The following is a 12,586-nucleotide window of genomic DNA, read 5'->3' as shown; positions in this document are numbered from 1 at the left end:
AAAGTCAAGTGAATCCCCTCACTGAGAGATCGGCATCATGTTTCCTCACATATGAAGCTAATGAGCTACAGAGAGTCAGCGTCTTCTGAGCGTGTCTCCTGATCAAAGTCCAGCAGTGATACTAACTCCAAGTCTTTTGTGAGCAAATCAAAAGGGTAACAAACTCTGTTGCTCTGACAACGTTTGTTAGTTTAGTTACACCATCGTGCTGAGATTTTAGCAGGGACACCTGCTGCTGTAACACAAACAGAACACACCTGTGTGGTTTCTGCATTTCAGTCACTTTATAAGCACCTGCTTCTCTGTCAGATGTGGAGATACATCAGTTGTAACACCTGCCAGTTTACAGCCTTTCTTACCTTCACGAATATATCCCTCCCTCTTAAAGTCTGTCTCATTCTGCCTCCTCTGTAATCCCAAACTGTCCCACATACAAGGACAATGATCTGGGTTGTATCGTGGACTTCACAGATCTAGGTTTGTTTTTCAACTAAAGCTCCAGATTTCCTCCAACGTCCTTGATGATTCTTAGTTTACACACTCTCAAAGTGAACTAAACACTCTTCCATGAATTCTCCAAAACGACTTGTTGCTTCTGCAGCTTTGCTAGCAAAGGTTCAGACGCCCGTTCCTGCGTGTTTAGCTTCATAGAGGCTTCTGAACTTCTAAGCCTTAAACTCTCCACTAACCAATCACACAGCTTCGCTTCAGTAAACAAACACTTTGGACTTGGAAAACTCACATCTGTGAAAAACTTCAGTTCCAGAGTGTTTATAGTGAACCTGCGTTCACATGCACACCTTGAACTGTCTGATGACGAGTTTATCAGAGTGTGTTTGCTGCCTGAGACGAGACACACTGACGAGGCGGGGGGAGGCCTGCGGCCGCTCGGGTCCGTTTTGATTTCTAGACTCGTATTTTGAACTCTCCGTGTTTGTGCTTTACCTGCCGGGCTGTTGAAGCCATCATCATCATCATCATCATCATCATACTGTGTAAAAACCACAGTTGCTTAGAAAGCGACTTACAATGTACTCCCTGATGAGGCCGTTGCTCTTGTCGGGGGGACTCCAGGAAACCACCACTGTCCCATCCACACCATTATTATCACAGGACAGCTGCAGATTCCTGGGAGGGTCAGGCACTAAACCACACACACACACACACACACACACACACACACACACACACACACACACACACACACACACACTGGATGAACTCCATTAACACCAATATTCATAAAACTGAACATCACACATATTTAAGAAATTTTGTAAATGGGAGTTTAGCCCAGACAGTCTAGCCCGTCTCTGAGGGGCAACCGCTGGACCACAGTCTCCACCACAGGGTGGACATATGGGGGCAGCAAGAGATCTGCACCATAGTTATGGGGACGGTGATGGAGAGCTAACACGAGCAGGCAAACAGCACCAAAAGCAGAGGGTGAGGGACAGAAGCATCTGGAGGCAACAGCACTCCACAGGTTTAACCACAACTTCAAATTCAAACTTCGACACAGAGCTGACCCTCTCCTGGGTGAGCACTGCTGTGAAGGAAAGGAGGTGCTGGGTTTCTAGCACAAGGCTTTATGCAGGTTCTGCGTTATGCAGAATTGCATGCTTATGCATGACTTTTGCTAGCATTGCATCTGAGAGACCAGGAGTGTACCAGAGAGCGCAAACACATCCAGGTTTAAGTTAAAATGAGCAGAAGTCAGAGCTGCTGTTGGAACCTGGTGTAGGGTGATCACGTGATACTCACATCCCTCTGGTGTCCGGACTGTGATCACCTCATTGGTCTTGTGCAGTTTGCTGAGACACTGAGTGAGCACCTTCACCTGGTACGTGGTGTCGGGCTTCAGCACGGTCAGTTTGTAGCTGGTCTTGTTGCTGTGGGTATCCATAGGGGTCCACGGCAATGTGCCCACAGGCCTTAACACAAACACGAGTTCACAGGTCACACTGGCTCTTTAATACAAACCCTGTTACCAGCTATAGTGGAGTGTAACACAGCTGGCTGACAGCAGCGTGACTCCGGGATTACTGAGCAGCTTCTTACCTGTAGTAGATGAGGAAGGAGCAAGAGTCCTGGGGAAGGTTTTTAGGCCGGGTCCAGGTCAGAGTGATGCCACCCAAGAAATCTGGTGTCCACTGGAGGTTCTGGACTTTATAGGCCAACGTGTCCGCTGCCAGAGAGAGAAGCAAAGTAGATTCTGATGTCTGAATATTTCGACATTAACATAAGCTGCAATAGTCGACAACCGGCAGCAGCTGGCAGCATTGCACTGGACAAGCAGGCAGATAGTTTCTGTCATTTTAAATAAAGCAAACTAAGAATGAGGTTAGAGTGGACCTACCGGTGCAGCCATCTTCATCACTGTGGTCGGAGCAGTCCAGGAAGCCATCGCACTTCTCACTGTCCAGCACACAGGCTTCACCATCAGAACAGCGAGTCCCATTAACACAGGACAGAGGACCGTGGGTGGCTGCAGACACACAGAGGCTTTAGATGAAATGCTTGCTCACTGCATAGCCTGCATGGAAGCATGATGCTCATGACATGAAATATGAACACCTGAGATTATTATCACAGCAGAGCTTAAAAGTGCCATTACACAAAACTTTAGTTCCAACTTCCTGTTTTATCAAATGATCAAATATGGTTCAGCTCAACACGGAGATTGTCCCATGGTGCATTTGCAGGAGGAAGTATTGAAACGAAACTTCTGTACTCCACAGAGAGGATTACGCCACGGAAAAGCCCAACAGAGCGTCTGACAGGCTTGAACTCGTGAGCGAGGCTTTGGGTGAAAACTCGGCGTAATCCTGCTAAAAATCCTTTCGATTGTCTTCATTTAAAACGCCGTCTGTTATATGATTGGTCCTCCGTGGTCCGAGTTCTGTGTGTTTGTGAGACAGTATTTTGCAAATGCATCGTACAGATACTCACGGCAGTGTGCTTCATCAGAGCCATCCTGACAGTGGGCGTGTCCATCACAGCGCTGCCAGTCGGGGATGCAGCGGGCGGGGCGCTGACACTGGAACTGACTCCGGCTGCAGTGATCGGGCGAATGAGGGTTCTCAGTGGGTACCAAGGCAGGAGTCACAGAGCCATTAACTGCTGTCAGGAAAATGAGAAGCAAACAATGTTAATCAGCATTATTTCCTGTTATATGAAGTGTGGACACACATCTCTAACCGTGGATGCTCATTATTGAGGTTACAATAACTCAAATAAGCAAAAAGTCCAGGCTTCAGACAGTTTTGTGTATTTTCAGTTCGTGGATGTGTGGATGGGCTGGGTTAAGTTATGTGGACTATTTCAGGAAGATGTTCATGCAGTTTGGCCAAAAGCTGTAAAATATAAACTATTATGTCTTCTGCAAGAAAACTTGAGCCAATCAGCAGCGAGAATCAGTACCTGTCGGACATCCAAACTCGTCGCTGCCATCAGGGCAGTCAGCATAGCCGTCGCACACCCAGGTGTTGCTGATGCAAGCCCCTGAGCCACAGTGGAAGCGGTTGGGCGCACACGTGGAGGGGCCGGGGGCCACAGTGTGAGGATCTGAACCACCTGCAGTGATAAGACGCATAAACTGGTTCATTCAAGAAGCAAATTTGAAACCCCAATTTACTCAGATAGAAACCAAATACTAGAAAACAACATAAAATAGGTGTCCATGCTAATAATCAGACAGGATGGTAGTGTGGCTCTTCTCTTGGACCTCCTCAGCCTCCCAAAAACATACATGGGAAACCTAAAGGCAGGAGATTGGCAGGAACAGCCCCTACAGCAAAGAGCAGTGGCAACAGATAAAGATCCTTATACACATTTTACTCATGTTTATGTTCACTGCTGCCATCTAGTTTTGTTAAATCGGGGCGGTGAGCTGCTCGAACTCTGAGGTTTCTGATGGAGCTCGACTGCCAGAACTAACGATGTCGTACCTGAACATATGTATTCATCAGACCAGTCCCCACAGTCATTCTCCAGGTCACACTTCCACCACGTGGGGATACAACGCCCATTTTTGCACTCATACTGGAAATACTTGGAGCAGCCTGGGACCTCGGTCGGAGCAGCTGCAACGAGCAGAGAAACAGTCAGCCTCGGATTTTGCTGAGTAATCATAAATGTACTTGGTCTTTGTGGGGAAACGAAAAGTTTGCAGGAGTACAAATTAGGGATGCAACGATACCAATTTTTTTCAAACCAATACGATACCGATACTTGGATCTGACTACTTACAGAGTACAAAAACCGATACTTTTAACCACACACACACATAAAATTTTATCTCTGCTGATAAAAAATAAAATCTTAATAAAATGACCACAAAAATAAAATTTCACATAAAAAATAAGCACTTCTGTTAAATTATTGCGGGGTGTGCACATTGTAATTCAACAAAATATCACTGAACTATTGGCACTGTCTCCAGCTTTCAGAATAATAAATAAACACTTCTGTTTGGAATAAGATAAATACAAATTAGGTTTCAGAATAAAATAAACTGTTAAATTATTGCAGAGTGTCCATAATGTAAACAAGCAAGCAAAAATAACGAAAGTATTTGGCATTGACGAACAAACCCCTCATCAGTCCACCGTGCCGTTAAACCGAGGACTGACATCGTGCACACACTGCTGTCTTTACCTCTTCAGAAAGTTTTGGCACCATTATCTCCCTGATGTGTGGGCGGCTGGGAATTTCATATCGCGGCTCGAGTACACTGAGAAGACGGTGCGATCCTATGTTTTCCACGACCGGCATTGGCTGGTCATCCAGAGCAATAAAATGAGTCAGAGCCTGTGTTATTTTAACTGCCTGTGGATTTTCTCTTGACATTTTTCGTTGCTTTTCCAAAACCTGAGTTAAAATTGGCTGTTCCGGTCCACACTGCTGACATTTTGTTTAGCCTAGCTACAGCAGCCTCCAGTTTCTCTTTTTTATCTGGAGCCGCCAGTCTCACTCGCCTAACCCTGTGCCTTAGCACGACATGTCCCCCTAGTGGCCAATCTAAAAAATTACAACAGAAATGACCAGCCACCCTCTGACTAATGAAATAAGTTGGTATCGGTTCATGGTATCGGTTAACTTTTATGAGTATGAGTACACACACATTTTACAGTATCGGCCCCGATACCCGATACCAGTATCGGTATCGGTGCATGCCTAGTACAAATATAACTTCTATATTCAGTGTGTGCAATCAGTGCATTTGTTCCACATGATTCGATAGTAAACATTATGTGTGTGTGGGGGGGTCAGGGCATTTCTCCATAAGCTTTTCATCCTCACCACAGTTGGCTTCGTCGGAATAATCCCCACAGTCATCCATGCCGTCGCACTTCCACTCCAGACTCACACACACTCCGTTGGCACATTGGAAGGTATAGATGTCACACACTTTGCTGAATTCAGACGGTGCGGCTGAAAGAAAACACACAAGGAATCTACTTTCCACCCAGTCCAGCACAAGCTCTTATTTTCTTTGGATCCATGTAACCCATCTGTACTATTCATCTGCATTTATTGTATTTGGTTACAAAAAGCCAGCCTTCTATGTCATCATAATAATGACACGTCAGAAACAAGGAAATACCTGGAAAAGTTGGGAGTGCGACAATCAAAGCAATGATTAAAGAGCCTGATGCAAAACCTAACTGGAGGGATAAACAGATCCAAACACAAAGCACAAATCTAACGATCCACTGTTCAGGTGCACGGGTGAGTGGAAAACAAACTCAGCCTCCTCTTTTCTCCTTGTTTGGGACGATGATCATACGACACCTCTGCTTTATAAACTGGCCTGGTCAGGTGTTACAGGGTGACGGGTGGTCACAGGAGGGCTGCTGCAAACATGCTAAGTATCACAGTGGAGATGATTGGCGCTCACCACATTGTGCATACTCGGCATCCTCATCAGAGCCATCTTCACAGTGTTTGATCCCATCACACACCAGAGACTGAAACAGGCACTGGGCTCGGTTCTGACATACAAACTCCATGTAGCGAGTGCACAGGGGATCTGTGGGTGACACAAGCGAAGAAAACACAATGACTTTCACAACAAATCAGACATGAGATCAGCAGAGCAGTCAGATGATTATATTCTCTCTCACAGTTACGATTGCATGTGAGGGTCTGACTGCTAAAGTGTCTCCTAAACTAACGGGATCACTCACCACAGTTGTTCTCATCGGCGCCGTCTGGACACTCCTTGATGCCATTGCAGTGCGCGGAGGCTGGCAGGCAGGTGTGATTGGAGCACAGGAAGCCTTTACACTGAGTTCCCTCTAATAACAAATATCAATAAAGTATTACTGCTAACAGGAAATCTCTGCTTGCTTTGCAGGGGTGAAACATCAGGGTCTTGTGTGAGCTTACCACAGTGTTGGGGATCTTCGTCCGAGTCATCCTGACAGTCATCATCACCGTCACACTTCCAGCGCTGAGGTATACAGTGACCTGTGTTACACTGGAAACTGCTGGGCTCACAGGTATGGTGGCCCACTGAGGACACAAAGAGTTTTAATGAGTGGAGTTTAAAAATGTATGACAGATTTAAACGTTGTTAATGTGAAGTTTTCACAGCTACACACACTTTGTTACTGGCACTACTGATTATGCATTTATGTATGTCAATGTTTGGCACATGTTGATATATGTATTTATATGGGTGAATAAGCTATATAGTAAATATATTTTCACCCAGCACTTTGTAAATGTCTATATTTAGCTAAAGTTGAAACCAAACATCAGAATGGGGAAGAAACGTGATTCAAGTGACTCTGCAGCTGGCATGGCTGGTTGGTCTGAGTGTTTCTGAAACTGCTGATCTACTGGGATTTGACCACAATACTATGTCAATGGTTTACTGAGAACGGTGAAAATAGTAAAAAACAAGGGAAAATATCCAGTCGGCAGCATTTTCACTGTGTGAACATGTGCTGTTGATCCTAAAGGTCACAGGGTAACGGCTAACAGGAAGGAAACAGTAACTCAAATAACCAGTCAGTACAACCAAAATATGCAGAAGAGCATCTCTGAACACTAACATAACATGTCGAATCATGCAGAAGGTTGCTAGTCCAAGCTGGGACTAGCAAGGCGTAGCTAATAAAGTGAGCGTCAAGCATATACAAGCTAGCCTCAAAACAATAATAACCGTTTTCTAATTGTGTGGGTACGACAACAAAACTATTATGAACTGGAGAGCATTACAATAACTTACAATTTACTGGCTGTCTGTAATTTAAAAGTAACTAACAAACCCCAAAACTCACTAAAGCAGCCAGTGAGAACCTGCTAAGCTAGTTAGCTTTAGCTAACTGTTTAGCCTTTTGTCCTCATCAGGAACTGATTCAGCTGCTACCTCAGTGAATTATGAGGAATAACAAACTGAATATCCAAAATAACACTATGACTATTATGCTGTACATTTCAGTGCCTGCAGCTGAGTCGTTGTGTGTTAGCAGTCATTCTGTGACTTTAACTGTGTGGTTAGCGGTTAGCGGCTGTGTAAATAGCTCTGTTTTTATGACTTTAAAAAAAAACACTAACTGCACTGTTAAAGGCTGTAGCTTTGTAGTTTTATTTTATGACTGTGAAGTTTACTGTAATTGTTTAGCGCTTGCAGCTCACACCTTCTCTGATTTAACTTTGTGGGACATCATGTATGATGCTGAGTCTTTCTCACCAGTGCAGTTTGTTTCATCTGACCAGTCTCTGCAGTCATTGTCTCCATCGCAGCGCCAACTCTTGCGGATGCAAACACCACGTGCACACGTGAACTCATCGGGCCCACACTGATGAGAATCTGAGAAATACATCAAAGTGTTAAACAATGTTGCTGATCTAAACTAAAATATTTGTGTGATGACCCTAACCTAATTAACTTTCTAGTCTTCCTAACCAATGAAAGTGCTTTAATAAAAGTCACATTTAACCATACAATCACACAGTTTTATTAATGCGTACCACAGTTCTCCTCATCACTGTTGTCTCCACAGTCATCCTCATGGTCACATTTAAAGGCCAGAGGGATGCAGGAACCTGAGGCCACGCAGCGAAACTGGTTGGACGGGTCACAAGTCGTAGTGGCTGGAGAAGGACGCCAGGAAAAAAGAGCTTTGTTTCTATAGCAACAGTTGATTGTTTCTGTCATGAAGGCAGCAACGCTGCTGAGTACTTACGACACTCTTGTTCGTCACTCATGTCCCCACAGTCGTTGTCGCTGTCACACTTCCAGATGCTGCTGATGCAGCGGCCATTGGAGCAGCGATACTGGTTTGGCAGACAGCTGTGTTCTGGAGTCGAAGAAATATGCAAACATGCAAACTGTTAATTGTCGGAGGCTTCGTGTCCGTATATCTTACGACACGCGTCTTCCAGAAGCAGTACGTGCTTATTCTCACCCGTCTTGATGCAGGTGTTGTTGTGGAGCTGGTAGCCTTGGGGACATTGACACTGCAGCTCTCCGCTGGGCGTCGTTAGAGTCGGGGCGCCGTCTGGGCAAACGCAGGTGTGCCTGTGGCCGGGCTGAGGCAGACACAGCAGGCTGCACGGCTGGTCGGCACAAGCGTTATGGCCTGACGAGAGCAAGAACGCAGTTTATTTCATTTAAACCTGAAGAAGACTGACAGCATCATCACCTCCCTGCCTGGTCCTCACCTCTGTTCTTCCCCTTATAGAAGATCTTCAGGTCCATGACTCCAGTTAGCCTGCCAACAATCAGCTCGTTGTTTTGGGAACCAGCCTTTGGAGCTTTGAAGATTCCCATTTTAGACCAGTCATCCCAGTACAGGTCATTCTGAACACAGCATGCAGCGCGAAAGTGTGAACAATCCACCCAATCCATCAAGACTGAAACACACACACACTCATAAACATGTTGTTACCTTGAACACAGCTATGGCGTACGGGTGGGGCAGCCCCTCCATGAGGACGCGCCTCTGCCCTCCGATGAAGTCGGCCCTCTCGATGCGGTCGCTGTAGGCTTCGGTCCAGTACAGCCAGTGGTCGTCGGCCGTGATACCGTTGGGCCATCGGACACCCTCGGACACGATGCGGGACACGTTGGTTCCATCCATGTAGCTTCGGTAAATGCCAGGCGCTTGGTCTCCCCAGTCAGTCCAGAACATCAGACTGGACATGGAGAGGATACAAGATTAGGAATTTGCACCGAATGCGCCCATTGGCCACTCTTTGACTGTGATTGGGCGCCAGGTCAAATATTTAATACAAGCTTAAACTCTAAGAGAGTGACAATGTACACAGAGAAGGGAGGAAGTGAGTGCAGTGAGTCAACCATACATTCATTTTCTGAGAAAGTGGAAAACGAGATCAGCAGCAGACCACAGGAATCCCGATGTCTCAGGAAAAGCAGAACTATGTTTGCAGAAGTGAAGCCAGATCTGTTTTCAGAGATGATCTTGTGGTCAGTTTGTCTGGTCATCCTTTTTAAAGGGTGATCAGAGCATTGTTGTGTTTTTACCTTAAGATCAGGTTTAAGAAAATAGTCAGAACCACTGGTGACCGATGTGTATTTTATGCTCCTGCTCTGCAGGTTTGTGTTTGCTGGATCTTTGCATGATTGCCTGAAAAAGGCAATATCAGCAAACACTATATTTATTATAATTTCTTGTTCTTGACTGGAAATGTCAGCTTTTCAAATCAGCCTGAAGCTGCTCGTTTCAGATTCACTCTTTTAATCACAGGCTGGATAAAACTCGGTTCCTTTAAACTCTTCACCTCTCTCCGGGCAGCAGAACCAAAGCTCGCGGGTGTTCGAGGATGGAAGAGTTGAGCAGGGTGTGCCGCAGATCCCCATCAGGGTTTGAAACCTTCAAACATAACAGGGAAAAGTCAACGGTAATGAAGCTGTGTCAAGAAGACAGATTATTGTGATTATGAATATAATCTGACGACCAAAGAGGAGAACTTGGAAAGAACAAGCAACTGTTTTAGTTTGATAACCTCGCGACTCTGATGTGTCTGATATCCTGAGTGACAAACACTGACAATGTTTTCTATACCTCAATCTTCTGCGCTCCAGCATCCACCCAGTATAGCAGTCTACTGATGGGGTCAAAGGTCAGAGCCTCCACATTCTGCAGGTCTTTCCTCACGACAACCTCCTGACCTGTGCTGCCATTCAGACACAGGCGCTGCAGGACCAAAAGACACACGCAGGTCAGTAACAGCTGAATGGTTAAGCTCCCTCTACGTCTCAGCCCCACAGTTAGCACCATGCTGTCCTGCTGTGAGAGAGCACACACCGACTGCATCTTCTAGAGGAGCCACTGACCTGTATGGTGTCCAGGGAGATGTCGGCCCAGTACAGGCAGTTGCGGTCATAATCAAAGTCCAGAGCCACAGCCTCCCTGAGGCCAGCCAGAGGCAGAGCCTGGTCAGTGCCCGTGGCCAGGTCGTAGCGATGGATGGAGTTCCTCACAGCGTACAGGATGAACTCATTACTCTCTGCAAAACCACAGGAGACAGCCTGAAGACAAACACTGGGACTACAAACGTGCACTGACACCGAGCTGCACTGCAAAGAACTTGAACGACTGACACAAACCGATTGGCTGCTTCATGTCGAGTAAATTCCTTCATTAATTTGAAAACATGATCTCTTTGATTCATTCAACACAGCCGTCATGTTGTCATACATCCAGTTAGAAACGGCCCAGCTGCTGTTACCTCTCAGAGCAGGTCTATTATAGAGACTCTACTACTGACCCATACTCAATAACTACAACACAGCTAGCAGGACATTAAAAGTCAAGTTGAACTGTTGGACATGACGGTTCAAACATCTTGAGCCGCCCCTCATTTCTTCATGCTGTGAAGCAATGCCAGCACAAACGGAAGCTCAACTGTGTCGAGCTTGATCACGATTTTTGCGCAGTGCTGTGCATCTACGTTTTTTTAGGGTGTCTAATGTATTTATATGTAGGAGAAGCAGAAATGCTTAAAATAAAGGATGTTTATTTGGATTTCACCTTTCTCCCACAAAACCCCCACAGGTTACCAAGTCTGTGTGCCAGTCAGTAAAACTGGATGGTAACATTTGTTTGGAAACGTGACACCTTGAACTGTTCCACAGCACGCTCAGCTGCATCTTTGAATGTTTGGAGAAAGCAGATTACCTCCGACAGGACAAGGCAGCATCTCTCCATCCAGCCGGGCCTCCACATCTCCGCCGCTGCAGCTGTCTCCTGGTACCTTCCTGTAGCTGCAAGAGGGAAATAAAAGAGCTTTCATCTGTCAGCAACTTGGTGGCGTCCGAACAAAAACAGTGAAAAAAAGGAAGAATAACCAGGAAGGACACATTCAGTTACGTTGGTGTCGTTACTGGATCAATAAGGTTCTAATTTCAAATGACCAATCACATTGTAGTGATGTCATAGTTTTGTGATGTGGAAACATTGTCGCCCACACTCCCACGACCCTAACCCTAACGTCCAGCCTCGACCCTAACCCCCTCCTTTTTGGGATTTTTTCTTGAGTGGACATCGGAAGGTTTTTTTTCCAAGTCGCAAAACTATGACATCATAACAATGACCAGGATCAACATTGCACATGACAAATCACAGACGTCACCACGTTGATGCAGGAACAACACGAGGATATCTGCCAGAATCACTACAGTGTTCATAGCATGGGAGTTTTCTTCCAACACAGTTTGATTAAAAATATATGGTTTAGTAGATTTAGATTCCTCTTTAGCATCCGTTACTCCATTACTGCTGTGGACGACGGCATTATGCTAAGAAACTGCAGAAGAAGAACGGCAGGCTCTGCATTCCTGCACGTTAATAACAGCAGTTTACCCTTTGCTGCGGCGGTAGGTAGTACCAACAGGACAAGGAACGGGTGGAGCGTAGAGGTCGCCCAAGAACTCAGGGTCAGGCACGCACACCTGAAGGGACAAGTCCTCACTCAGCTTAAAGCCATAGTCACTGAAAGGAGGAAGAGGAGGGGAAACAAACAATATAGTGAGTTTCAGCACCTCCCAATAAAGAACAACAACACAGTATTTAACCCACCCATACACAGGGGGGTAGTCCTGCTTTTCTTTTCATTATTCTTGTTAATGCATCCTTTCAAATGAAATGTAACCTCTGCATCATAACATCAAGTCCTGGTGATAAATCATTATGAAATCAATCATGAAAAACCTGATATGTTCGGATATGGAGTAGAAAAAGAACTGATTAACAAATGAAGACTTCTGAAATCAAAGGCCTGGAGAGTTTGTGGACTCTCACCACTCGTAGTCCTGGCGTGTGCAGGAGCAGTTAGAGATGGTGACCGGCCGGTCAAAATCCTCTCCGTTAAAACACGTAGCGTGAGGCGCTCGCCTTTTGAACGTTATCTCTCTGCCCAGCAGACACTCATTACCGTGCTCGTCAGATGGGGACCAGTGCTTGTAGTCCTTCTCAGAACAAGGCACGCCTAAAGAAACATCCAAGGAAAAGTAGACATGATGTGGATCTGACAAATGAGTTGAAATATTCTTGATGGTATATTTATAAAGTCAGTATTTCTAGATAAACCTTTCTGCTGGCGTGTG

The 12,586-nt window shown here is 45.6% G+C and overlaps 1 protein-coding gene across 2 annotated transcripts in view; it reads right to left on the bottom strand.

Annotated features, from left to right (window-relative positions):
- The window catches only part of sorl1 (sortilin-related receptor, L(DLR class) A repeats containing), a 92,660-nt gene that overhangs the window by 17,856 nt on the left and 62,218 nt on the right, over positions 1–12,586 (bottom strand). Inside the window, exons 14-36 of one of the 2 annotated variants that reach the window (XM_085370282.1) lie at positions 12,282–12,468; positions 11,844–11,972; positions 11,160–11,245; positions 10,316–10,488; positions 10,044–10,175; positions 9,760–9,851; positions 8,907–9,153; positions 8,680–8,818; positions 8,424–8,597; positions 8,202–8,315; positions 7,987–8,109; positions 7,706–7,825; positions 6,394–6,519; positions 6,192–6,302; positions 5,903–6,034; positions 5,305–5,436; positions 3,951–4,085; positions 3,424–3,576; positions 2,953–3,123; positions 2,360–2,488; positions 2,062–2,188; positions 1,765–1,934; positions 1,029–1,144 (exon numbers count right to left, since the gene is read on the bottom strand). In XM_085370282.1, coding sequence (XP_085226408.1) covers positions 1,029–1,144; positions 1,765–1,934; positions 2,062–2,188; positions 2,360–2,488; positions 2,953–3,123; positions 3,424–3,576; positions 3,951–4,085; positions 5,305–5,436; positions 5,903–6,034; positions 6,192–6,302; positions 6,394–6,519; positions 7,706–7,825; positions 7,987–8,109; positions 8,202–8,315; positions 8,424–8,597; positions 8,680–8,818; positions 8,907–9,153; positions 9,760–9,851; positions 10,044–10,175; positions 10,316–10,488; positions 11,160–11,245; positions 11,844–11,972; positions 12,282–12,468 — 3,218 coding nt within the window. The remainder of the gene's footprint in view (positions 1–1,028; positions 1,145–1,764; positions 1,935–2,061; positions 2,189–2,359; positions 2,489–2,952; positions 3,124–3,423; positions 3,577–3,950; positions 4,086–5,304; positions 5,437–5,902; positions 6,035–6,191; positions 6,303–6,393; positions 6,520–7,705; positions 7,826–7,986; positions 8,110–8,201; positions 8,316–8,423; positions 8,598–8,679; positions 8,819–8,906; positions 9,154–9,759; positions 9,852–10,043; positions 10,176–10,315; positions 10,489–11,159; positions 11,246–11,843; positions 11,973–12,281; positions 12,469–12,586) is intronic. The other variant, XM_085370283.1, reaches the window with a different exon arrangement.

Source organism: Diplotaxodon limnothrissa, linkage group LG14, assembly GCF_057381915.1.
Source record: "Diplotaxodon limnothrissa isolate DT_005_m linkage group LG14, D_limnothrissa_male_GT1.1, whole genome shotgun sequence".
Classification (NCBI taxonomy): domain Eukaryota; kingdom Metazoa; phylum Chordata; class Actinopteri; order Cichliformes; family Cichlidae; genus Diplotaxodon; species Diplotaxodon limnothrissa.
Note: the sequence above shows the minus strand (reverse complement) of the source record. Positions and strands in the feature narration are given on the sequence as shown.